Source organism: Argopecten irradians, unplaced genomic scaffold (assembly GCF_041381155.1).
Source record: "Argopecten irradians isolate NY unplaced genomic scaffold, Ai_NY scaffold_0214, whole genome shotgun sequence".
Taxonomy (NCBI): Eukaryota; Metazoa; Mollusca; class Bivalvia; order Pectinida; family Pectinidae; genus Argopecten; species Argopecten irradians.
In genome coordinates, this window is record NW_027187681.1 from 33,192 (window position 1) to 60,629 (window position 27,438).

The 27,438-nt window shown below is 33.5% G+C and overlaps 2 protein-coding genes across 2 annotated transcripts; one reads left to right on the forward strand and one right to left on the reverse strand.

The window, feature by feature from the left end:
• The first annotated feature begins 773 nt into the window (after positions 1-773).
• On the forward strand, positions 774-1,906 carry LOC138312118 (uncharacterized). The gene is made up of 3 exons (XM_069253157.1): positions 774-962; positions 1,198-1,276; positions 1,623-1,906. Exons 1-3 carry the CDS (start codon positions 774-776, stop codon positions 1,904-1,906), a joined length of 552 nt encoding a protein of 183 aa, XP_069109258.1.
• Positions 1,907-4,354: 2,448 nt separating this feature from the next.
• On the reverse strand, positions 4,355-27,438 carry LOC138312119 (uncharacterized). Its single transcript, XM_069253159.1, has 7 exons — positions 27,409-27,438; positions 24,456-24,472; positions 18,869-18,904; positions 17,815-18,075; positions 10,365-10,397; positions 7,356-7,465; positions 4,355-6,110 (listed from the first exon to the last, which is right to left on the reverse strand). The coding sequence occupies exons 1-7, from the start codon at positions 27,426-27,428 to the stop codon at positions 5,925-5,927; spliced, it is 663 nt and encodes a 220-aa protein (XP_069109260.1). The 5' UTR covers positions 27,429-27,438; the 3' UTR covers positions 4,355-5,924.

Here is a 27,438-nt window from a genome sequence, read left to right on the forward strand (position 1 = left end):
GGTGAAGAGGAACAGAGTTTGTAAAAATTCTAGCTCTGACCCCTGGGGGCAGGAGGGGCAATTGAGGCAAACCCTTTAGATCAGTACTAGTCATAGAGTTCTGCATGACAACAAATTTGGCCAGAAACATCCTTGGAAGAAGAGGAACAAAGTTTGTATAAATTTTGGCTCTGACATCGGGGGGGCAAGAAGGATGGGCCCAAACGGAGAATGAAGGTAAATCGTTTGAATCACTACTAGTCCTACAGTTTACATGGATTTTAACCAAATTTGGCCAGAAACATCCTTGAGGAAGGGGAACAGAGTTTGTATAAATTTTGGCTGTGATCCCGGGAGCAGATGGGGCAGGGCACAATAGCAAAATACAGGTAAATTGTTTAAATTGCTACTAGTCATATAGTTCTGCATGGATTGTAATTTTAAAATGTTGCCCTTAGTACATCAATACAAGAATGCCTTAAATCATATTTGAATTTCATATATCAATACAAGAATACTTTTGATAATATCTGTGAATTTCAAATCGAACATTCATAAAAGTCATTGTATCATTATCAATAAATCAATATGCATACATAACTGTACATATTGAATGTGATGGTCTATATTTTCTATGGTTACAGGTTAGATGGGTAATTGAGAGTGTTAACGGAAGGCTCAAACAGGTGTGGCTATTTGACAAAGTCATCCCTAACACCTTTGTTCCCCACATTGGTGACCTGGTAAGAACCACATGTGCTGTGTTCAATCGGTACCGGAAGCCTTTGGCCAGCATGGACCCAGAGACCCAACATATTGCCAAGGTGATGATAGACAGGAATACAAACTGTAATAGGGTACAGACTCTGGTCGAGGAGAATGGTTTGCTTTCAAGGCGGACTTGCTATCAACAAGTTGATGAAGTAGACTTCCCAAGGCTTACATTAGACAACCTTAGGGACATAACATTGGGAGTTTACCAGGTTCGTATTTGGGCTCCCTCTTTTTGAAAGTAGTTTGTGTAATTGGATGTAGGTGTTACGTAGTAATTGAACTTTCTAGATTTTGGCAATTATTAATGTCAGTAAATGTATAACAAAAGTATAGTTCTGTGTAAAAAGCACAATATTATCTAAGATCCTTTTTTATAATTTGATGAAAGTCATTAATAAAGTTAATCTGTTTTGATTTAAGATATATATATATATTGTGTATGAGGTCAAACAGGCTCCATCTTATACTAAAGAACATCTTGATTCTGAGGGATATGAAATGATGCTCTGTCAAGATTTACCAGGTTAAGTAATGTTTTAAATAAAAACACATCAATTACGTAAATGTGAACTTTGTACATCCAAATACTGTATGTCTAAAACCACTCCACTGGTCTACAGTTTATATAAGCTAGTTCATATTTTTTTATCTTATTTATTGAAATAATAATTATGGTTTTTTTTAATAGCAACATAAAACAAAAATGCTGATTCTCTACAATAAATAAAGTATATTGTTTTATGTTTAGAATATAACCTGAATTCACTCTTTATTATTGTTATACTCGTATACTTGTAATGAACCCGTATACACAGTAATGATAACAAATCGAAAAGTCATTAATGAAATTGTTTTTATTGTACCTTCAGATTTGCTGAAGGTGAAAATTCAGTCAAGGCACTCCAAAAAGGCTGTACGTTCACTTTGGGTGCAGTACTCATCTGAGCGTGAAGAAATCCGTGGGTGGTACTGCACATGTAAAGTTGGGGCCCGCGTTGTTGGATGCTGCGCCCATGTAGCCAATGTACTTTGGTACCTGAGTTACAAGAGACACACCGAATATGTTGCGACAAAGAACAGCCCGTCCTCAATGTTTCTTGATGCAGCCACCGCCTCAGGAAGATTCTCAGAGAATGACTCTTTGGAGGAATGATTGATCGATTATAGCAAAGGCAACTTTAATGACATATCCCATCTATATATGACATTTTGTCATACATCCAGTCATGTTCCTTGTGTAAATATTTCATTGGCATCTTAGAATTTTCCATCCATGTATGACATTTTGTCATACATCCAGTCATGTTCCATGTGTAAATATTTCATTGGCATCTTAGAATTTTCCATCCATGTATGACATTTTGTCATACATCCAGTCATGTTCCATGTGTAAATATTTCATTGGCATCTTAGAATTTTCCATCCATGTATGACATTTTGTCAGACATCCAGTCATGTTTCATGTGTAAATATTTCATTGGCATCTTAGAATTTTCCATCCATGTATGACATTTTGTCAGACATCCAGTCATATTTCCATGATTAAAATGTTTAGGCAGATATCGCCCTTCATAAATACTTAAACAAATGTTTGCTGGTACATGCACATAATAGGTACATTTGAATGATAAACCACTTTTTTCTCTCTGTGATTTCACTATTTAGATTTTAAAAAAGAAAAGAGAATGTCATTTTGCTTGTAAGTGTAGATCAGTTGATAAAAAAGAAACGTCATTTTTTAAATAAATGTGTGTTCATGTGCTGTCATTAAGAAAATATTTGCAAGGACATAATCTTTTAATCAGACAAAATTATTTACATTTTAAAATAGATTTGTTTAAATGTTGGATTATGTTAAGACTAGTTTGACGGTATTGAACAGATTATAACCCTTTTGTTTCATATTTGATCGTTTGTTGATCAGGACTTGCAGTCACATATAACTGGAACAAGTGTCCAAAAAGTGGCTTGATTTTAAAAAGTGTGCATGAGATGTAAATATTGAGTGGAACATCTGTTGAGAAAAGTGAAATTAATTAACTTAAATACATTGGATGCTATAAAGGATATTTCTATATTAACAGATAGTATAAGGTTACTTGAATATGAACAAAATTCCCTTATTTCTACATGTCTTCATGCAAGAATATTCAATGAATTTATGATAAGATGTTGTTTCATAGGTGTAGTTGCTAAGGACAGTTGCTAAGCAACAGCATGTTTGATCACGTGGTTTGTCATTTTGAGATCGTTTGTGTTGCAGTCATAATTATTTTGTAAATGGTGCAGGTATCCAAACGGTTATATGGTTTTTAAAAAGGGTACGTATGATTTAAAAATTTAGGGGAAAATCTGTTGAGAAAAGTGAAATCAATCAACTTTACATTGGTTGCTATGGAATATTTCTATATTAACAAACAGTATACGCTAACTTGAATTAACAGATCTTTTCTGGGATAATATATAATGAAAAAATCACCAATTATTTCTAACATTCCTCATGTAAGAATTATCAATGATTTCATGATGAAATGTTGTTTTATAGGTGTGGTTGCTAAAGACAGTTGCTAAGTAACAACATGTTTGATAACATATTTTGTCATTTTGAGATCGTGTGTTGACATGTAGTCATAATATGTAAATGGTGCAGGTGGTGTCTAAACAGTGACATATTTTTAAAAAGTATACAGGAGATGTAAAAAAAACTTAGTTGAAAATCTGTTGAGAAATGGGAAAGTAATTACCTGTAGGCCGTTGCTATGGGGTATCTGTATAGTAGAGATAATATAAGGAAACGTGAACTTACATATTATCTTAGAATTTTATATTAATGAAAAAATGAATATATAATCAAATGCTTTATTTCTACATGATTTCCGGTAAGAATCTTCTATAAAATTGTGATGAAATATTACTTTTATATGTGTGGTTGCTAAGGACTGTTGCTAAGCAACAACATGTTTGATCACATAATAAACTTTATTTTTTCTAAGTGTGGATACCAACTTTGTATTTTGTGTAAATATTATCTATATCTCTGATGGGGCAAAAAACGGCCCATAGTGCATATATTCCTTTGATCAGAAACATCCTTTGGGGATAGAGAACACATTTGTATAGATTTTGGCTGTGATCCCCTGTGGGCAGGAGGCAGGGCCCGTTAGGGAAAATAGACCGAGGTAAATCATTTAAATCAATACTAGTCATAGAGTTTTGCAAGGAATGTAACCAAATTTGGCCAGAAACATTGTCTGGGGATAGAGAGTTTGTATAAATATTTGGTCTGACACCCTGGAGCAGAAAAAGTTGGAGCCCAATAGGTAAATTAGAGGTAAATTTTCAAATTCCTTCAAAAGAGGAGTGATGAATCTGTATTTAGAACATTTCTTTCCATCACAAACACAGTGAGCGATACAGGCCCTCTGGGCCTTTTGGTTTTTATTTTAATTACCATTACTTTCCATTGTTGGTGTTTTTATAGAAAAATATATCAGGTTAACTGCAAGTATGTATTATATAATGAACTACCAAGGTTTAAGTAAATAATCTTGACCTTTCTTCAAGATCACAGGGGTCGAATAGACTAAAAGACTTAAGTGACTTCAAACTATGGTTTATTTTTCTTAATCTAATGAAATTGGTTTACATTTACAATATCATTTGAGCATATTTCAATCATACAATGTTTATTGATTTAATTGTCTTGAATAGTATATTAAAACAATAAGGTTGGCATCTAATGACAGCTGCACATGCAGATAACCATAGTTTACAAATATACATGCTAGGTTTGTAACTTATTATGATATAATTAGGTATAAATAAAGTTATTATAAGCATCGTTAGGGTGAATATATATTGTGATATAACTTATATCTACATGTATGCTTTAGAACATCATAAAGACTAGAGGTCAACAAGTATTAATTTGGATGACCACATAATTAATAGATTATATTTACACCAGGAAATGAAGCATGAAAACAGTATATAATCATTAAACCATATGATATCACAGTTATATGCACATGTCAAACAGGGCTTTCATTGCAAAAAGAAAAAAATGTCCAAAACACAGCAATAAATGAAAAATCATTCCATTAATAAGATCAGCTAACTGTGTACTGGTTTAATATACATATTAATGTAATAGACATGGTAGAAAATGAACTTTGTGTAGCATGCACTTATTTCTAGAAAGGGAGGCAACTCTATTGGGAAAGATTACACTATTTCTATCTTCATGGTATGTTGATATATTATGATATTGATAGTCCTACATATTAATTAGTAGGTACATAGTACATTGATCATTCAGTCTTTATATATTTACTTCAAATAAATATTTTATATACAAATTTGACTGCAAAAGATTGCAGAAACCAGGTGTATAAGAAACTTTAAGCACTTAAGAAGCTATGTGTTACATATATGTACTAAACCTATGGTATAGAAACTAACATGCATTATGGTACATTTATGTTGTTACATAAGCAGAACCACAATTTTTATTTCACAAAAGCATACAGCAGCCATTATATTGCTTATTGAAGGTGACTTTGAATCTGGCTTGCAGAGTGAATTATGAGGGGGAACTGTAAAATTTATATAAATATATATATACCTTTCTTCCGCTAATGCATAACGTATTGGGACACATAAGAGACAGTTCAGGGGTCGGTCCCATTACTGATGCACACGTAGAAGTCATTTAATCCTGCACTGTTTTCTGTCCGATATATGTATCACTGATCACCTTTGCGTTCTGGGTATATTCAGCAATGACAGAGTCTATGTTGTCAAATAAGCAAAACCTCACCCGTTGTTATGTGTCCTTGCACAAACCGTACAGGTTACAGTTATAGTACCAACTGTATTCTATTTTGTCACTAGCCTTCACTCGGTCCATTAGGGAAATATCAATTAACTTAATAATAAAATTAATTAGGCAAATTATCTTCTTGCATCACATGAAAGTGTTACAATCATAACACAAATCAATAACAATCTTCGATTTTCTGAGACAGTCTTACCCGCACTATTTTGCTATCCCAGTCAATATCCTATGGAGATGTGAGAGTACATGTTATGCTTTTGACATAACTTTTCCGTATAAATATATACATGTAAAATATTCTACAGGCAAATTCAAGCAGGTGGAATGAAACATTCTATTCCAATATGCCAGCTCCCTTGTTTGTACTTTCCTCTTCATCAGATGGTAGTGGATCAGCGTGCTGAGTGAAGTCGACGTCTGCATAATCAGTCCTGTTTTCTATTCCGTGGATGACATAATTTCTGCCATTTTTCTTATCTTCCTTAAATTCGATATCTAGATAGATGAGGCCATCTTTGTTCTATAAGTTAATTAATGAAAACAGTATTACATTTACGCATTAGCGAAATACAGTGTATATGTGATATTAATGCCAAAAATCCATCAATTCTGGTTTATATGACCATCTGTGTATGCGAACTACCAAACTCAATGCGTGGGACTTTTCAACTATTATTATACCAACATTAATAAAGAACGCATTCCCTTGCACTTCATTAATAAGTTGTGACACAAAACATGCAATTGCTTCAGCGCATAAATGCTGACAGACACAAACGCGTGTGAAGTGTCATTCATGAAATTTAAAAGCAGTTCTTATGATATCAAAATGCTTTGCTTAAACAAGCGTGGGCCAGAAGCATTTTTGTGTCCCGAGGATGAATCTTGTAAACCAAGTTCAAGAAGTTTTATAAAGGCATGTGTCTTCAACAATAAAATTGTTTTAAATTAAAATGGCCTAGTGTCGGAGGAAACTGTATTGCTTAAATGCTTGGCCAATGAAAGGGTGTAAATAATCGGGAAACATTTTGTGAGTTAAGACGGAATAATATGGGTCACAAAATGTAGTAAAACCCGATGCTTGTCGAGGGTTTTGCAACATCTTATGATCCTGAGGGTAGAATATCCCTATCCTTCATATCCACTTATAAAAGAGTATTTTTCTTTCATATCTCGACGTTTAATTGCAATTTTACAACTATAATATCCCGCAATTTTGAAATAAATTCGAAGAAATCCACGACTGAAAGTCAATTTTCCATACATGAAAAATTACGTAATATTTTCAAGAAACATTCTGATGTTTGCATCTTTTATAGTAAAACCAGTCAACTTTGTTAAAAAGAAATGTTAAAATTTCACCGAGGAAATGGAAATTCTGTTGACGCCGTGACGTCACGAGGCGCTTTTGCATGGGTAGCTATGCAATACAGCCTCAGTAGACATGAGTGTATTGCCCTAGACCATTCAGTATTACACCCGTAGGTATGAAAAAATACTTAGTATTTCTGGCAGTGGAGGTATGTAGCAAAATGTAACAAATGTCACCAAAACCTATGTAACAATATCACATATGCTGTATGAGACATATCTTTGCATTGAAATGTAGGATCGACATTGCTCCTTGAATAAATGCCATGTTGGCGTTCTCGAATAACCTAATTTCTTATATCGATATAACTTCTTATCAACCTATTTGAAATATCTCAAATTAAGAAACCTAAAGAATCGGCAGATTCATTGATACTTGATAACAAAAATATACCATTTTCCGGGATGGCTCTTTATCTAATACGGAATTTGCTCCCTCCTGAAAGTTGGAGTAAATATTCTTATTGGCGCCACCAATGTCGTCAACATTTTCGTAAACGTCATCTGTTGAAACAAAAAAAAATGTAAAGAAAAATATCCTTGCAATTTCATTATATATATATAAAGAAACAAGAGGCCCAGAGAACTTGAATGGCTCATCTGGTATGTTAAACTGTAATTATAAGTGCAGAGTAAGATGATTTAAAAAAATACATGTACTGGGTCGATACTCATTATCGTGATGTACCAGTTACCGTGATTTCTGCGCACGTTCAATTGTTTGGAATTTTTTGAACACCTAAATTACGGTAGCCATGCAAGTGTTCATTCCATTTGTTTTTCATTTGCAACCGATTTTGGTAACAAATCTAAATTTTCCTTTTTAAATCAAAGTTTGTATAATATACAGCGTGGGATATCTTGAAATCATGACTTACTTGTATATAATCCTGAAAGACTTTTTTGTTTACTTTTGTTTTCAAATAAAAAAAAAGTCTGTATGTATTTATTGAATTTCTGTAAGTTTTAGGTCGTCTACACCTTTGTTTGTCTATTTTACTCCTACCCAGAGCTAAATCCTTCTTTTAGTGATTCCCCGGTCACCTATCGAACGCACCTTTAGACAGTCCTTTTTTTCGTTATGCTTTTGATTAGTCACCGGATTCCAAAATAACCATGCATTACGATTATTGTTATTACACTAAAATATATCATATAGATGTTGGTCGCTTTAATTTGTTAAAAGTGGCTGAAAATGGTGCAATTTGTAGCTCAAAATTAAGGGGTAGGGGTAGCTTATGTTGTTATTCTGAGAAAAAGTATTAGTCTTATTAATCAAAACTGATATATTTTCAAAGACAACTACTAGAAAATAAATTCTACAAACATCCATACATATCAAACACCTCATTAGGAAATTAGGAAATGGCTTTAATATCTTGTGTGTATGGTCAAAACGGCAAAATTCCCATAAAATCCAGGATTTTGTCAACTAGGTATCTTTCAGTGACAATAGCTTAAAAACGAGCACACGGACATATGATTTTCTTCCATTTCCTTTTATGGTATGAACTCCTGTTCCCAAAAATCTCTATGAGAAAAAAAGTTTAATACAAGAAAATGTTGACTTCTGAGAGGAATACATCCCTAAGGTTTGCTCTGATGAGGTTTCAGTCTCGTTAAAGTCTTGTTTAATATTATAGTTCCAATATCCGTATCTGTCTTATTTTCTTCATGATTTAGAAGATTTTTGGAAAAAAAATTATGCAGAGACAGGAGTGAATCGAAGCGAATTCAAGATAAGCGATAATGTTTCAGAAACTTTTGATAAGAAATCTAATAAATATTGAACATCGCTAGGTGGGTCCTATTTAGTCAAACAAGCCGAAGTTAGCCGACATTGCAACGTCGGTGCCGATAACGTCATGTGACTACCGCAACTACGTAACGTAATCCGAACTCTTCCGAGAACGGGGTCATGAACTTTCCGACTTCCGTTCGGCAATAATCGTAACTTCTATGGCGACCAGTATGAAATAAAGGCATGTTTACAAGTATCGACTTTCAACAAATGCTGTCCCAAAGTTATTAAGAAATGATTTAAATATTCTTTAATATACATGTAACTTAATTTCATCTACATCTACAAATACTAACAACATCGGGGTCGAATCTAACTTGACTTTTTGTTGATAGTTACATATAGTGTGGCATTAATCAAAGACTTTTTGTAATTTTCCCAAAAAATAATTGTCTCTTTGTGTAGCGAATTGCTATATAAAACATATGTCAAAATTAGATTACAATTTTCATACAATTTTGTATACACAAATTAAAAAAATAACCAATTTGGCGGCCATTTTGAAACAGTGCATTTCTTACACTTTGTATCTAGGTGAAAGGTGAGGTTGCAAAAACGCCAACGCTCCGATTTCCAAATTTTACAGTGTTAAAACCTAGGTTCATTACTACTTTATATGTGTTTATAATCTATTTTGTATTTTTCAAAAAGAGCGTAAAGGGCTTAAATGATGCTTTACTTTGGGTATGTGGCAAGGGGACACCTTGTGTCCACCTTTTGAACATATCAAAATTAAGGAAAGATACTGAATAACATATCCTGTGTTGTCACTAACTTTCTGCGTATTTAACACTTGGATAGTTTTAGAAAAAGTTAGTCAACAAAACGTTTTTTCGTTCAATTGATCAGAAATCGGAAAAAAACTACGTATTTTCATTATCAAAATTTAGAGGGTTGGGGTAACATACACGGTTATTCTGAGCAGAAAAAAATGGATAGATTTTGTGATATTATTATTATTTTCTTAAAAACAATATTAGTTTTGTCAATTTTACGAATATTCATAGTTATCACATAACTAATTTGGAAAATATTGCTTTAGGTTGTCAGGTGTATGTTCAAAACATTGAAAATCTAGTAAAAATGCAATTTATGTCAAGTAGTTATCTTGAATCCACAATAACTCAAAATAATCACACAATCATATTATTTTAATTCTATTTTCAAATTTGGTATGGACGTCTGTTTCCAAAATTTGATATCAGAAAAAATGATTTTTCACCGGAGCAAATCCTCAATGCAGATAGTGACTGTAAATTGAGAATTAAATTAAAAACATTTTGCAACGAAAGCAGAACAATTTCCTTCCAAGCATAATAGAAATTAAGCATATTATTGCACTGTCAGATGAAGTGTTAATATTATAAATTAAACTTAATATTTCAGTAGAGTGGTGTTGATGTGGCACCTAAAGTAGATATATAAAAAAAAAAAAAAAACAAGAATTTATGTAATATAGATGAAGTCGAATTCTTCTTTTCTTTACTTGTAATAAGCATTGGATTTTTTTTAAATTGAAATAACTTGCTTTCAGTTAGTTAAAAGTAATTCATGTTTTGGAAAGATAACTGCGTTGAATAAACCAAAGAGCAGAAAACATACCTCTTTGCTTTGCTCCTCCCTTTTTCTGTTTACCTGTATGATAAACATTCACGAATTAGTTAGGCACTCGAAATATGTGATGTCTCTCTAGCATTGCTAAAATTCCCCAGAATGCATCTTTCAAGGAAACTTTCCCAATGGGGCAGCCATCTATCCGGGCAAATATGTTCATGTTTTTTAACAGCTAAATTACGGTAGCCATGTTAGTGTTCCTTTGAAACTGATATTGCTAACAAATCTACGTTTTCCTTTTCAAAGTTTGTAGCATTCAGTGGGGATTCCTTGAAAACCAGACTTACTTTCATATTAGTATTGCGATTTCATGAAATCATAGTTTATTTTGTTTGACAAGCGTTTTCAAAAATCGTCTTCAAAGTACATAGAGGTCGAATTGCCGAATCGAGAAATCTTGTTGAAGAGAGTGACCTAGTTATGATCACAGTCACATTGTGGCATTTTGTCACGGATGTAAAGTAAGTAAAGTATCTAAAGACTAATATATAATAAAAAAGGAAAAAATAGATCAACTTAGTGCGGTTATCGTGCCTTTAGATCGGTTATCTCGCTAATATATGTAAATAATATGTAAATTTATATGTATTTACCCTTTGTTGGAAGTATTTTTTATTCAAAATAGGTATTTAAAGATAAAAATATTAATTTTTATTAAGTAATGTTGGCCGTGATTTAAAACAACACCATTGAATTGCTACTATAAAGTTAACAGCAAAATGACTGTATGTTGATATAGATTGCGGCTATTAACCATACAGTAGCCTGCGATTGCACACAATAAATGTATTTACTTCACACCAATTACGCTTTATTTTCTCTTCATTCGTTCAATGTTTATAAGCAGTTCTGAAATACTTTCATAATTTATCAGATTTATTGGAGAATAGTTTGGGTTAACTCGAATGCAAGTGCTGGTGAGCAGCGGCAGTTTCAGAAGTTTAAAATCATAAAAGTCACCTCAATATCGGTGCTTTAAACCTCATTTTTGATCTCTCGCTTCTGCAACTACTATTTCTGAAACTCATACAGTTGCAGTTCGACCACTGTAAAGTAGATCAAAGTATGCAAAATCGTGGACGAGAAGGCTGATCGAGCATGGATGGACAAGATCGTGACAGAGAAGATAATTTTACATGGTGTATACATCTGATGTTAGCTTCTGTATTTCATGACAAGTGAGATTCTAAATTTTACGGGACAGTTTATAAAAAAGACTTATTTATTTTAGTAGTATTCATTTATTATTTTTTTAATTTCTATTTGATAAAACGTTGTGCAGATTTTCACATTCTAAAACGTTTATAAGTCTTAATGAAAAAGAAAACCTATTATAGCAAGTTGGAAATATTTATTGACAAAATCACAATAACGTTATATGAAATAATTTTTAAAACATTGATTAAAACATTGTTATTTTTTTTAATCTGATAAAAAACAGTTATGACCATTTTTCATTTGATATGTATTTATTGAATATATGTTTTAGATCGTTTGCATCTTTGTTTATCTATTTTACTCCTGTCCAGGGCCGAATGCTGCTTTTAGTGATAACCTATTTTTAAAACTGCTCGAACTAAACTTTAGACATTAGTGGGAGTGGAATTATCTGTGATGCTTTTGATCCGTTACAGGAACCAGAAATAGACTTTGGTCGCTTTTTGGGCCACATACATGTTTCGATGAAATTAGCAGGTTTTGAAAATCGCATTTCCAAGATTTTGAAATCATGGTAACTGCCCCTGTAGGCACTGTCAACATGTACCAATTAGTGGTTATAATAAAACGCGCCTGGTATAAAAAAATAAATAAACAATTACTTGTGTTATTGAAGTATCTTGGACTAAAGATTATTTATGTCTATTTTCACCAACTTCTGTGCGTCAGTATTGACAAAATCCTTTAAAACACAGTCGAAATTATTAAGGAAACTGGTCACAACCCAGTAGATTCATCATCTATCATCGGTAGAGTGGATATAATAGCTATACAAGGAACGACAGCGCAAAATACAGATATTAAGTAAATCAATGTTTAATTACCTATACATGTATAATATTTCTAACTTGTCATTTCCTGGTTTCGGTGTTTGATAAACCATTCAAGTTACGTTTAAAGTATACACTTTGAAAATTGATGGAATCACTTTGGAATTATTTGACAATTGTAACCCTATAGAGGTAGGCAGGCTAGTAACCTTGCTTAAGTCCCCGTGAATATTATTGGTGATAGACGATTGTAACCCTATAGAGGAAGGCATACTGGTAGTCTTGCTTAAATCCCCATGAATATCATTTGTGATAGATATGATATTTGAATATTTCCGCTAGGTAAACAGGAAGTGGGGTACCTGTTGAACCTTGACAGAAGTTGTCATGTTAGCCGTGTATAATTGTGGATCGCGGGGCTGACTTAAATTATAGTGTATTTTATAAGAGTACAAGTATTAGTTGTTTAATAACAACCATGTATATATTTATTAGGCTGTGTTTAATTCCATAGTGCATTATTGTGGTGTACATAATGTTGCTTAGACATAGTACCGATGTGTGGTATATTTAAAGGTCAGTAACGCGGAATTGTTTACTCATGCTTGCAGCCAGAGTTAGGTTGTTGTTTTAAGGCACAGCTACACTAGGTGACCGAAATATTAGTAAATTGTTACGGCACCTACTTAGTAGCGTCTACGTGGGATGTTCTGGAAAGCATGACAGGACATCGCAAGGTCTATGCACGTGTTTAACTGGGTGACCAACTTATTAGTTAATTGTTACCCAATAGGTATGGGTATGGTAGGGACTACGTTGAATGATCTGGAAGAAATGACAGGACATCACGTAGTCCACACACTTGTTTTACTGCGCAGTATAGTTTGTGGAAAATGTGCATATTACAGCCGGTTCTGTCCAGCCTCAACCAAGTCCAATCAGAAAATCAAAACATTTTTTATTTTGTTAAGCCTGCATTTGGCGCCGGTAAGGCTGTATTCTGAATTAAAATAAGTAAATTATGACAGTTAATGATGAGCTGGGTAACCTTTGGGGCAAGCATTGTCCCAACGGCACGTGCGCCACTCACGTACCCAATCATTATAAAAAGAGGGCCGCAATAAGCCCCAGTCAGACTGAAATTAGACCTAGACTGAGACTGAAGACTGAGTCTGAGGTTTGAGACTTGACTGGGTACTTCCGCCTCACACACACTTAACATATGCTTACGTCACAACCTCCGCTAGGGCCACATGAAAGAGAGGGAGAGAAAACTCTTGTCTACACTTCAGCTTAAATAAATTAGCCGTCAACAAACTTCAACCCTACTCCTTGTCATCATTTCGACCGACACAGCCATCAATAGGACGGCACACTGTGTATTATGTAGATGGGGTGTACTTTCGGCGAGGAAATGAAATCGGAAAATAGTTTCATTTTATTGCAAATAATAGTTAGCTGATCTTAATTGCACATTAAGAATATGAATAATTGCTATAATATGGTTATCAGACAAATGTAACAACATTTTTTTTACTATATTTACATTTCCGTATGTACGTGCTATATAACCTTACCAACTGGGAAATAGTTTACCCTTGTGTAAACGCAGTCAGTTTCGCGTAAGAATACATATACCGGAACACTGACTTCCGCAAGAAGTGTTAATGCGCATTAGATTGGCTTATATTGTTTTCGTATTTTCAATCTTTCAATTCAACAATTTGAATATAATGAATATCTTTAAATATATTTCAGAAATTAAAATATTTGAGAAATATTGCATCTATGGAATGAAAAAGAGTGTTATTGTTGAATTATATTTTGTGTACTTTCTTTAACCTTACAACATTTCCAGCCAAACTGAAGCCATCTGTTCCGGAATTCCATCAATCATATAAGGTTAAAAAACAAAGTTTTATTGTATCGGAACATTAAATGTAAAAGAAATAGTCGGTTGAAATGTAAATATAAGATATCATTTGTACTTTTTGTTGTTAAATGGTGTGTAAACTGCATACAGAAAAAAAAATACAAAACATTTCTTGAATAAACCCCGTTTTAAATACATACAGTAATTTAGTCGCCTTGAGTATCGTCTTTTAAAAATAATGTGTGTACGGAGTATAGCAGGGTAGGTATACGTGAAACAAATTATTGCATGATAATCTGATTGGAGAAATTACTCTTCATTCCCGGAAGTTTATAATGCTTCTTTAATTAGATAATAATCAATAAATGGGAAGGCCTGAAATGTAAATAATTTTCATTTTACATTGATAGAGGAAAGATACATTACCAATGAGAGATTGATTACTGTTGCTCATTTCAAAGCTTTTTTAAGATACAACTGGTAAAACCTAACTAAAAGTTAGTATATACATCGATACAAAAAACCAAGATGGCGAACAAAATAGTCCTAACACTAAATAAAACGATTAAAAGTTTTGATAAAAAATAAAGGCATGTTGAATGGCAAGTACAAGGTTTAAGTAATAAAAGAACGGGAATTTTCAATATATATATATATCTTGATAATATTTGATAATTAATAAAATCAAGATAGCTACAAAAATGGCGCTAAAATCTATTATAAGTCATGTATCACAGTTTTGACGCCAATTAACGAGTTCTGCTCCAGCTCAATATCTCTGGGGGGGTTTTTCAACCGAATATTACCTATTGATGTGTTCATAAGTAAACAAAGATCGAGTTGGATGTGAATCTCACACCTGAAGTGAGTATTTTGATTATATATCATGGCGTCCATGATAGTCACAATAGTCACTGGAATAATACGATTGCATTCATTTCTTTAACATTCACACCGAATAAAATACCAACAATTAGCTATATAAGTTATATGCAGAGTATCCATTAACATTCACAGTTTTCAGAATTTGAAGACGGTGGACAAATAAGTACTTTTTTGATAATTGCTTAATTCAAGAAATGGCCGCAAAAAAATTTGATAAATCATCTATTATTGCCTGGACGCAAACTAGCGCTTTTTGTCCTGACCGTCATATCTGATATAGTGTTTTCTCACATAGCTAGCCATGTAAGATAGAGTTGTCCCATGAAAGACAGATATGTAAGATAAATGTATCTTGCATAGCTGTGACGTCACAATTGCCGAACCATCAGATGACGTCATATCAGCCAAAGTTGACGTCATTTTTCTTCTATTTCGATTGATTTGCCGGATTTATTTACCAATTCATATGTTTAATTTGCATTTCAAACCGTTTTACATAAGATTTCTTGTTTATATTTATTAATATAAACCAAACTTTGATGAGCTCCTTCGAATGGCGTTCTTATCTTTAAAATCGAACAATTATTTAAGAAGTTAAGATTTTGTCACAAAATGGCTGCCTCACCTTTCGTGCAAGTAACTCGACAAGCAATGTGAGAAAATAACTCTTTCATATGTAAATTATGTAGGATAGAACTATTCCACATATGTTTATATGAAAGAGTCATATATTCTCTGCCTAAGAATGCCTATTAGCATGAATATAATAATATCAAGGTGGGTGTGGTGCTCACATTTGCTCTTGAACATTTGAATATTAAATATTCAAAATGGTGTCCATGATGGCCAATGAAATCATAAAATTGTTATAACATTCGCACCGAAATAAAACATCATGTATGTAGTATTAACATTTGTGCTTCATAGATTCATACATCAGTTACATATAATGTTTCCAGTAAAGTTACATTGCATGCTATTTTCACTGTAACGATATGTCACTTAAACATTTGATATTTGAACATTGACATGTAAATTTATGATTTAGCTCCCTGCATAAGCAAAAGTCGGCCTATAAGAGAGCCGAAATCTAGGGACAATATATTCCTGGTTTTAAATAAAGCGCCTTCAATCACAGCCATGTTCAGTATCTTCGGGTTTTGTCGGAATTCCAAATCGTACCACGTGACTGACGTCCACACGACCTGCACGTGGTGATCCAGGTAACTAGCGTAAGTGTTTGTTTACGTTTTACTTCTGGCTAATATGAGCAAATCATGCTGGTATATGTCCACAGAATGAGTATTTGAAACATCCAATTCACACATTGCCGTAAAATGTTGTGTGTATCAAATATTGTAATGTGCGAGCATTATTTTCTTTGTAGATCTAGTCTGCTGAGGTCGACCACATGTTTGGTTTATGAAAAATTGTTGACATTTTCTCTCGGATTCACAACTCTTGTGTTACTTCAAGATTGTCGCGACGATGTTCGGAAGAGTTCGGAATGATTCGGCATCTCTCGAGCCTATTTTTCACGTGTATACGTTAAAAATATTCGAAAGTGGTAAAATCAGAAAGTCTAAAACTCAGTCAGACGGAGAAAAATATGTATAACACTTAAACAGTTTTCTTTAAAAGAGCGAGAGTTATAGACCATACAATTTTAATGTTTCGAGTCAGAGCAAAACTCGCTATTTGGCGTCCCGACTATGGTAAGTTATTATAGATTTTTTTTTCCAAACTGTATAAGGACATTGTGGCAAAGTCGACTTTTAATTAATATTCGCATTTCACCGAAACAGGAAATATTTCATACGATTTAAGTTTTCTATTTGTCAAAATTATATGGTTTATAATAAGGCACAACAGTGTCATGTATTGCAATAACCCCTAGGCAATTTTGAGTTCCTTTTTATATCAGGATGTGACATATGAAATATCGGCAATAGCCATGTATAGCTTTCAGATTTGTGACCAAATCGCACCTTTCTTATTGCACCCCTTAAGTCCTCGGGAATCAGTCCAAACATTAATAAATGTTAAATTATTACCCTATGGCAGCAAATATATATATGATATCAGAGAGATTGGCAACTTCAACTTATATGCCATAGAAGAAGATTCACTTCCGGTTTTGAATGTCTAATATTCGTAAAACAAGGTAAAATAATATTAAAACATAAAACATTAGATTCAATCGCTTCACTTCTGCATATTATAATTCAATAAGAGGCCAATGGGCCTCAACGGTCATTTGGCTATTGGTACAAAACAACATAGTGATATTGCCAACCATTGGAATTTGTCTATTCAATTAGAAATGAATAAATTTAAAACTCATAATACGATTTAAGAATAATAGCACTCTTTGATTTACATTACTTAAAAAATGCTTAATTGTAAAGATCATTATTAACACGTTGCAGTCATAAAATTCATAGTGTTACCAAATATATCTATATAGTATTTAAAAACTATTCTAATTCTACATGTAACATTTGTTTATGATTTATTTATGTCGAACAAAAATCGACAACATTGTCTGTAAAAAAAACATTTATTAATCAACTGTCAATTCCCTTAACCAGAAGCAAAAACTCATTGACTTTTGAACCACTTAACTTATATTTCTGTATCTGACACGCACACCCTTTTAGATCAATTTATCGAAAAAAAAACAAATATTTACCTTTCCCCTTCTTTCCTCCCTTTCCTGCTTTACCTGCCTTTCCACATTTTCCATCCTCCATTCCTTCCTTTTTCTTTACAACTTCTGCGTATACATCATTTTTTGTTTCAACATCCTCCTTTTTGGATTTGTCAACAACTGCATACACATCATTTGGCGATACAAATTTTGGTTTTGACTTCTTTTGTACATCAGCATATTCTGAAGAGCTGCTGGGTTGTGGTTCCGATGTTTCATACAGAATGTTAGCTTTTAGTCCATCTTTATTTGTTTTGAAATACAAATCAATTAGATACATGTATGTCATCGAGATATGCTTTATATACATGTTACGGCAAATGGCAGATGACAATTTGAAGGCGAGGTTTTGAAAACTCGTTTAACAGCCAAATGAAAAAAAAGAATGTTTTATACGTTTACATATGACATGAGATTGATATGACGACGTTTTCTTTCTGTGATTGTGATATATTAAATTTCATATTTGAAAAAAAACATGTACATACATTTACTGATTTCTTTAATAATATGAATTGCAAATCATGTGCTTCTCCTATATTTGTGTATCGTTATGTTGTGTACATGAACATTGTTTTGATCTTCTCTATACGGTCGTCTCTCAGTTTTATACTTTTCTTGATTTACTGTTGTTTGTGTTTCTATAATATACATAAGCCTATCATATTTCCATTGAAAATAGAGATGAAAAAATGCCATTAGTGTAGAAAAAATCATTTCATAGCAATATAATGAACTTTCATCTGTTTAATATTTCATATTTGGTAAACCTTAAATCAAGAGACCTTATATGAGCAAATTATTGTCTTGTGGGCATGAAAAAGCAGAAAAAGTTAAAATAATAACTCAAATGGATGAGAAAGCCGATATGTCGTTCACGACGCATTATCCACACATAAAGTTCATACATTTTTTTTATGGCGCAGATATTAAAAATTATAAAGTGAAACAAAAAATGCCATGACATATTTCTTAACGCATCATACTGTCCTCTTTCTTGATATAGACAACATATGTATCTGATACAAAGACTTACCAGACGATTCATACAGCACGTTGGGCTTTTGTCCATCTGAAATACATGATTAAACAAATGATATTGCATATAAAGAGACCTGAGGATTTATATTGTTTATCTGAAGGTTACTATTTTTGACATGGTACCGCAAAAGTATGGTAATATCCCATGCGTCTGGCAGTAGCATAATGTTTTGATGTAAACATATATGTGTTTCTTAGTAACTATGTAGATATTGGTTTTGTCCAGGATGAAACTAAGTAATAGTTTTTAAAACACAACTTGGGTACTCGCCTGATAAAGTTATCGCCCAGAGACAACAGGAGTAATTTTGTGTTTTTGACAATGCTTATATAGGAACTATATTTTGTGTACACTCTGAATTTGATAACATTTTCCACCAATTGAAGCAAGCTGTTCCGGGATTCCATCGATTGACCGACTGTTCCAACAATCGTGTAACATTGAAAAAAACAGAGTTTCATTTTATTTGAACACTTAATGTTTAGGTCATCCGACCGTGCGCTGTGCGTAATTTTTTCATTCAAACGACTTCTTCTCAATAACTGTAAGGCCTAAAGTACTCATATTTGGCCTGTAGCATGCTGGGATAAAGAGCTACCACCAAAGTTGTGAAAATGAATGTCCATGCCCTACTTTCAAGGTCACAGGGGTCAAAAAGGCTAAAATCTTTGAAGGACTTCTTCTCAATAACCATAAGGCCCAGAGTACACATATTTGGCCTGTAGCATGCCGGAATAAAGGGCTACCAAAGTTGTGAAAAATACAGACCATGACTAACTTTCAAGGTCACAGAGGTCAAATAGGCTAAAATCTTTGAATGACTTCTTCTCAATAACCATATGGCCCAGAGTACTCATATTTGGCCTGTAGTATGCAGGGATAAAGGGCTACCAAAGTTGTGAAAAATACAGACCATGACTTACTTTCAAGGTCACAGAGGTCAAATAGGCTAAAATCTTTGAATGACTTCTCCTCAATAACCATATGGCCCAGAGTACTCATATTTGGCCTGTAGTATGCAGGGATAAAAGGCTATCAAAGTTGTGAAAATAAATGACCTTGACCTACTTTTAAAGATGCTCCACCGCTGACAAATGGTATTTTTTCACTATCATAAACAGGAGCAGACGATTTAAGTATTTTTCTTCAGTTACAAAAGTTACTTACTTTTATACCATTACCACAGTTTAAAAAGTTTGAGCTTCTAATTTTAATTCAAGTTAAAAATATGAAAAATAATTAATTGCATCCCGAAAAAAATTCGTAGTACTATATCCTATATGGAATGAACTACTGATTGCGCATGCACCAAAGGCGAAATAAATTTTTTTTTTTTAAATTAGGCATATATATACACGATTAAACACTATTTTTGTTAAAATGAAGAATATCATTTATGCTCTGTCGGCGGTGGAGCATCTTTAAGGTCACAGGGGTCAAATAGGCTTAAATCTTTGAACTACCTCTTCTCAATAGTTGTAAGGCCCAGAGTACTTATATTTGGCCTGTAGCATGCTGGGATAAGGAGCTACCAAAGTTATGAAAATGAATGACCTTGATCTTCTGTCAAGGTCTCAAGGGTCAAATAGGCTAAAATATTTGAACGACTTCTTCTCAATAACCGTGAGGCCCAGAGTACTCATATTTGGCCTGTAACATGCTTGGATGAAGGGCTACCACAGTTGTGAAAGTGAATTACCTTGATCTACTTTCAAGGTCACAGGGGTCAAAAAGGCTAAAATCTTTGAAGGACTTCTTCTCAATAACCATAAGGCCCAGAGTACACATATTTGGCCTGTAGCATGCCGGAATAAAGGGCTACCAAAGTTGTGAAAAATACAGACCATGACTAACTTTCAAGGTCACAGAGGTCAAATAGGCTAAAAATCTTTGAATGACTTCTTCTCAATAACCATATGGCCCAGAGTACTCATATTTGGCCTGTAGTATGCAGGGATAAAGGGCTACCAAAGTTGTGAAAAATACAGACCATGACTTACTTTCAAGGTCACAGAGGTCAAATAGGCTAAAATCTTTGAATGACTTCTCCTCAATAACCATATGGCCCAGAGTACTCATATTTGGCCTGTAGTATGCAGGGATAAAAGGCTATCAAAGTTGTGAAAATAAATGACCTTGACCTACTTTTAAAGATGCTCCACCGCTGACAAATGGTATTTTTTAACTATCATAAACAGGAGCAGACGATTAAGTATTTTTCTTCAGTTACAAAAGTTACTAACTTTATACCATTACCACAGTTAAAAAGTTTGAGCTTCTAATTTTAATTCAAGTTAAAAATATGAAAAATAATTAATTGCATCCCGAAAAAATTCCGTAGTACTATATCCTATATGGAATGAACTACTGATTGCGCATGCACCAAAGGCGAAATAAAAATTTATTTTTTTTAAATTAGGCATATATATACACGATTAAACACCATTTTTGTTAAAATGAAGAATATCATTTATGCTCTGTCGGCGGTGGAGCATCTTTAAGGTCACAGGGGTCAAATAGGCTGAAATCTTTGAACTACCTCTTCTCAATAATTGTAAGGCCCAGAGTACTTATATTTGGCCTGTAGCATGCTGGGATAAGGAGCTACCTAAGTTATGAAAATGAAAGACCTTGATCTTCTGTCAAGGTCTCAAGGGTCAAATAGGCAAAAATATTTGAACGACTTCTTCTCAATAACCGTGAGGCCCAGAGTACTCATATTTGGCCAATAACATGCTTGGATGAAGGGCTACCACAGTTGTGAAAGTGAATTACCTTGATCTACTTTCAAGGTCACAGGGGTCAAATAAGCTAAAATCTTTGAAGGACTTCTTCTAACTAACTGAAAGGTCCAGGATGCTTATATTTGGCCTGTGGTATGCTGTGATAAAGGGTTGCCAAAGTTGTGAAAATGAATGACCTTGACCCATAATCAAGGTCACAGGGGTCAAATAGGCTAAATCGTTTAAGTACTTCTTTAAACTAGCCGAAAGGCCCAGGGTATTCATCTTTAGCCAGTAGCATGCTGAAATAAAGGGCTACCAAAGTTGTGAAAATGAATGACCTTGACCAACTATGAAGGTCACGGGGTCAAATGTTCTAAAATCTTGAATTTCGAACTTCTCAAATTCTGCCAGTGTGATTTAGCTGATACTTACATGAAATGATCCTTGTCATGGTCCTGACCAAGTGTTTTTATATTTTATGTTGATCTGAAATCTAAGATGGCCACCACTCCCGCCATCTTGAAAATACATTTTGAACTTATTCTTAAGTTCTACCAGTGCGATTTTGCTGGAACTTGTCTGAATAAGTTTAAGGATATTGACATTGTTCCAACAACGTGTTGTTATTTGTCAGGTTGTCCCGAAAACCAAGAAAACCAAAACCAAAGCCGCCATCTTGAAAACACATTTTGAACTTCTTCTAAAGTTTTACCCATGCAGTTTGACTGAAACTTGCATGAAATTATCCTTACATGGTCATGCGCAATTGTTTTTATTTTCTAACCATGACACAATATCTAATTTATTTCCTATGCAGCTATTACCAAGGTAGTCAGATGACCGTTAAGGCCCTTGGGCCTCTTGTTAATGAAGTGGTCGGTAGAAATGTAAATATAAGGAATGATTGTTATTGTTTGTTGTTAACTGGTGTGTAAACTGCATTTTTTGTACAGATATTTCAACATGACACGCTAACGCGAGTCATTTAACACATCTGTACAAAAAAAGGCAGTTTACACACCAGTTAACAACAAACAGTAAAAATCATTCCTTAAACAACTTAAATACAACTTTTTTCCAATCTAATTTATCTGATTAATATTCATTAATAATTAGTTAATTAGTTTCAGAAATGAAAGCAGATAAAACACTGGTCAATCACAAATCAACATATCTGTAAAAACCAAAGCTGTTCAGATGCCAACATTATTGACTACAAAACCATCAAAAAGGTAAAACCTGGTATAAAGATATAATAGGCGATCCCCCACTAACCAGTTTTACACGTAACTAGCTACAATTAGTCAGAAAGTGAACCATGACCAGACTTGTAACTATTTCAACACAAATTACTTTACTGATATCCGCATACGCGAAACCTTTATGTCTGATCAAGGTAGTGTTGAATATAAAGCTAGAAAAGCGATGTAACGATGTTGTGTTCAAGCAATTATGATTTCTTCAAAAGCCTTACAAAATACAACCAGGAAAATAACAAGTGTATTAGGTAATACGACAGAAAAGTTCCAGTTGCTCTATGTGAAATGTACAAAATGAATTATAAGAAAGCCCGAAAAACAGATTGGATCAGCTCGAGATCAGTATAATCTTAATGAGGCTAAATTACCTACATTTTGGAGCTTGTATAACACAAATGCACAAGTATTATATAAACGGGATAGTAATAATGAATGTTGGCAAATAACCTTGACGAGGAAACCAGAGACCTTACATAATGAGGTAGGGTGTGCTACCAGTGTGCCTTTCGGTATCATATCTAAACACGACGTTCTCAAAGGAGGATCAGTCAACATCCAAACGGATCCTAACATCAGCCCATAGCAGAGGAGATCAAACTTGAAGTTTATGCCGGAGATACCTGACCCCATCGGACAAGCACTGAAGCATGATATTTTATTTAAGTAGGGTAAGCCACAGGGGAAAGCGTTTTCAGCCAATAAAAAACCCCAGTGATATAATAATGTAACCAGCCCGATGACAGTAAGCTGTGGTGCTTAAATATCTGGTATATGGACAGATGGTTCAAGTTGAGTCAGACCACAAAATCTTAGAAATTCAAACAATTTAGTATAATCAAATGTTCGTCAAATGCTTATTACATTTTGTTGTTTAATTGCAGTTGTAGCAATTTTAGATCATGCAATGTTAGCAAATAACTATGTCAATTTTTATTTATTTTTTTTTTTTTGCCATATGTAGCACATATGTATATTAGGCAAATGTCATTTAATTAATAAATTGTTTTACTAACTAAAGGACCATGCTGTAGATTAGCCGTTGGCTAAGCATGCTCCTCCTTAGTAAATAAATAACGTTTATTGTTATGGTTATTATTCACTAACATTGAAAGTAGAAATAGCTAACTGATCTCTGCAGAAGAAATGTAACACGCTAGGCACAGTCGGACCACCATTATGTCTTCTTGGTAGAAGGCAATGCTATATCATTCTCACATACGTCACCAATGTATTCTCTGTGAGATGCCATAATGAACAATTTCCCCACGATAAGATAAAAATATTTACACGATGGTAAAGTACAATGTTTGTCTATTATTAATTCGTTAATCAGCGTAAATATCTTGAATCATTAAGAAATACAGGCATCATGTCCTAAACAGTGATATCCCTTCCACTCTACTAGTGTATCTTAGCTTTGATTCCACTGCAAATCTTCTGAATGTTTTATGTCAGTCCAGCCCACTACCATATCCGCAAGTTATCACAGGAAGTTTTATATAAAAGTGGGTAAGTCACGTTTTCCTTGAACATACGAAAGATTGACTTCAAGATGTATACTTATAAGCATATTGAAAGAGAACAAATAAATATTACCTGAACTATCAGTCGGGCTGAAATTTAAAACAAAATCATAATTATAATATTAATAAGTGTTAACTAATTACTGAATTTACGAAGAAGTAGATTCGTGCTAAAAACTTCAACAAACAATATATCTATACATGACCTGAATATGGTCAAGAAAAAAGGATTTATGAAAGTATCGCAGGTTACAATAAATTTACCTTGAAATAAATGAACATAGGTTGAAAAAATAGAACAAATGCTTAACTAGGTCACTGTGACCTACTTATTCAAATTTTCATCAGTTTTCTGAAAAGAATTTCGCAAAAGATATGCAGGTAAACACTCCATAAAACATTATTTCAATTCTAATATTTGATTATAAACCATTGTTTAATTGCCATGAGCCCAAACAAGTCGGATGTTCCGAATAACATACAAAATGCAGCTGACCCTAAGGTGTCTTTTTTGCAAAATATTTTGCTCATCACTGACTGGCCGTAATATGGACCAAAGTGATACCCCTCCTTTACAAATAGTTTTACCTCTCGGCTAAGATCTTCACCAGAGATAGAAGTAAACGACATACAATTTATGAATCGTGTATTCCAAAGACACGGACAATCGTTCTGATTGCGAATGAGAATAAAACAGAGCGGACACTTGAATGATGATTCATTTGAAATGTGCCATGGATAATGGACTAAAAAACATAATCTTTCAAACTGTTGATACAGATAAAAATTGTTGTTCCCGAAGTTTATGCAATACAAATTCGAGTTAATGCCTGACTTTCCGGGCGCAGAACAATTTGGCTTGACAAAGGACAAAGATAACTCATGGCAAACAGTATGGACACAGCTTACAGAGGCAGTACATTCGTGTTAGGAATAAGTGCACTGTTGATACAAGAAATGTTGCAAGCGAGCTTGAAAATGTAACCAATGTGTATTAAAATGTCTTGTTGCCCTGTGCGGGAATGTGTACACCCATGTTGATTTTCTGGAAAAGTTCGCCGGAAATGTGATGGTAGTATATAATGTATAAAAGTATAGATGGCAACTAGTGTATGACCTATTTGATGTTAACCACGCACAATAGACCTTGGATTGATTAATGAAACATGGATTTGAAAATATTACTGCTTATACACTTTCAAACCTCGTTTGGACAGGTGACCATTTTTGAGGATTCACTAGTTTGTTTCCATGTTTCACGATCAACCAGTTAATGTGACCTGATTCTCTGATAGCTTTACAGTATTTAAAAATTACTTTGAGAGTCACCTAGGTATAATTCTTTAAACCATAATCATTTTATTTTCATAAAAGTGATCATCTTGACTGAGAACGAAATGTTCGTCGCGCATAGGAATTGTTCTGAATCAGGCTAACATTAAAGCTTTGATTGATTACGAAAAAAGAGAGTACATATTTCAGATGTTAAAACATGATGTTGAAACATTAAACTACATTCCAAAAGTTCTTATTTTAATCTTGATTTTTCATAACCACCAATATGGATGCTTGCCATAATATAAAGAACATTTAGATTTTTTTCAGGAAAAGTTTATTTTGCTTAGAAATATCACTAATAAAGAGTAATCTCACATCCGAAAGCAGTTTATTTTAAACACGAACATGTATATAATATTTTATTTAATTACAGATTTTCTAATAACAGTTTCCATTTCAGAACTTTCTTTTAACAAATACTTATTAAAGATTTCTTATACATGTTCTTTACTTGCCTGGATGGTTTGATTGACAGTTGGCGATCCGTGAATTGATGATGAGCAGGAACTATAAGCTAAAAACCTATAACCAAGGCTTCTTTTGGAGCCCTGTACCTTGGTGCCCGGGAGTCCTATTTACAGCCAAAATGTGTATCACACTAAATTCAGTTGAAGCGGGTGCAAACTTTAAAGAGGTGTAAAAATTTGAAGTAAAAATTCAACATAGATTTACTTGTGTGTTATAATTGTAAAATTCTATACTGAAAGCATGTTGTTATAACCAGTTTAAATATTGCAAACTTGGCCGCTTTGTAATTACTGGTGTGCAATCTAACTTATGCGAGTGATGAGAAGTTACTCCCTAGCTAAGTAAAGTAAGTAAGCTAAGTATATAAAATAACTAGAAACACTTATTTTGGAGAATTTATAAGTGCGAATGGATTATTCGCTTAATATTTTATTGTATTTTTGTTCGAAGAACTATTCTCTCATAGAATTACAAGATATTCTATATATTAAGCATAGTGTGTAACTATTCATTGGTTCGTGATCAGTTTGATCGTTTGATCGTTTCTATTATCATTAATTACTCTCTCATTACCCCTCTCATTGCCAAGTGAGTTCTACCATTTAATTGATTATTTGCTAATTTTCCCCCAAAATATCAAAGTAAATTATCAAGTGTTCAGTGTGTAGTAAACCTTTTATTGTGAATTGTACTGCCTGTTATTTCTTGAATGTGTTGTAAACTTATAAGTGTAATTTTAATCTTTCAATTTTATCATATATGCATTTGAATTGTCACACTCTTGACCAAGACCAATAAAGAGGAAACATCTAAAGAAACAGCTCTCTTTATCATATTTACAGAACGACAAAACCCGATGAAAATACACTTGTAGTTCCTATTTTTGACCCCACTCCTATGTCTCTGTTTCTGTATCTGCCTTATTTATATAAAAATAATTACCAATGGTATTTCAATTCAAATGGGATTGGTATCCATGTAAGCATTGAAATGATTGTGGCAGAATTTTACAGCAAAAGGTTGGCAAAGTTTCCTTGTTTGTTTCTCTTTTTGTCCGCTTCAAACAAAGTTTAGTTACTGGAGTTACCGTATTTGAGTAACCAAGGAGTATGTACAGACGATTACCGACGACGCACGATGGCTCGCCCTGACACGTCGGACCAAATAATCCACATCCTTAATGATATTAAGGAATCAGAAAGAAAATGCTAATAACTCACCTGATTCCCCCTGTTATCATTTCAGTGTCA

What these genes read in the sequence shown, in the direction of transcription:
- LOC138312118 (XM_069253157.1), top strand. Translation starts at nt 774, where the DNA reads ATGGACCCAGAGACCCAACATATTGCCAAGGTGATGATAGACAGGAAT. An exon ending in TAACATTGGGAGTTTACCAG is followed by an intron (nt 963 to 1,197) that starts GTTCGTATTTGG and finishes ATTGTGTATGAG; the next exon opens with GTCAAACAGGCTCCATCTTA. An exon ending in GCTCTGTCAAGATTTACCAG is followed by an intron (nt 1,277 to 1,622) that starts GTTAAGTAATGT and finishes TTGTACCTTCAG; the next exon opens with ATTTGCTGAAGGTGAAAATT.
- LOC138312119 (XM_069253159.1), bottom strand. Translation starts at nt 27,428, where the DNA reads ATGATAACAGGGGGAATCAG. An exon ending in CGTGCTGTATGAATCGTCTG is followed by an intron (nt 18,076 to 18,868) that starts GTAAGTCTTTGT and finishes AAACAAATAAAG; the next exon opens with ATGGACTAAAAGCTAACATT. An exon ending in GGGAGGAAAGAAGGGGAAAG is followed by an intron (nt 10,398 to 17,814) that starts GTAAATATTTGT and finishes TTTATCATACAG; the next exon opens with GTAAACAGAAAAAGGGAGGA.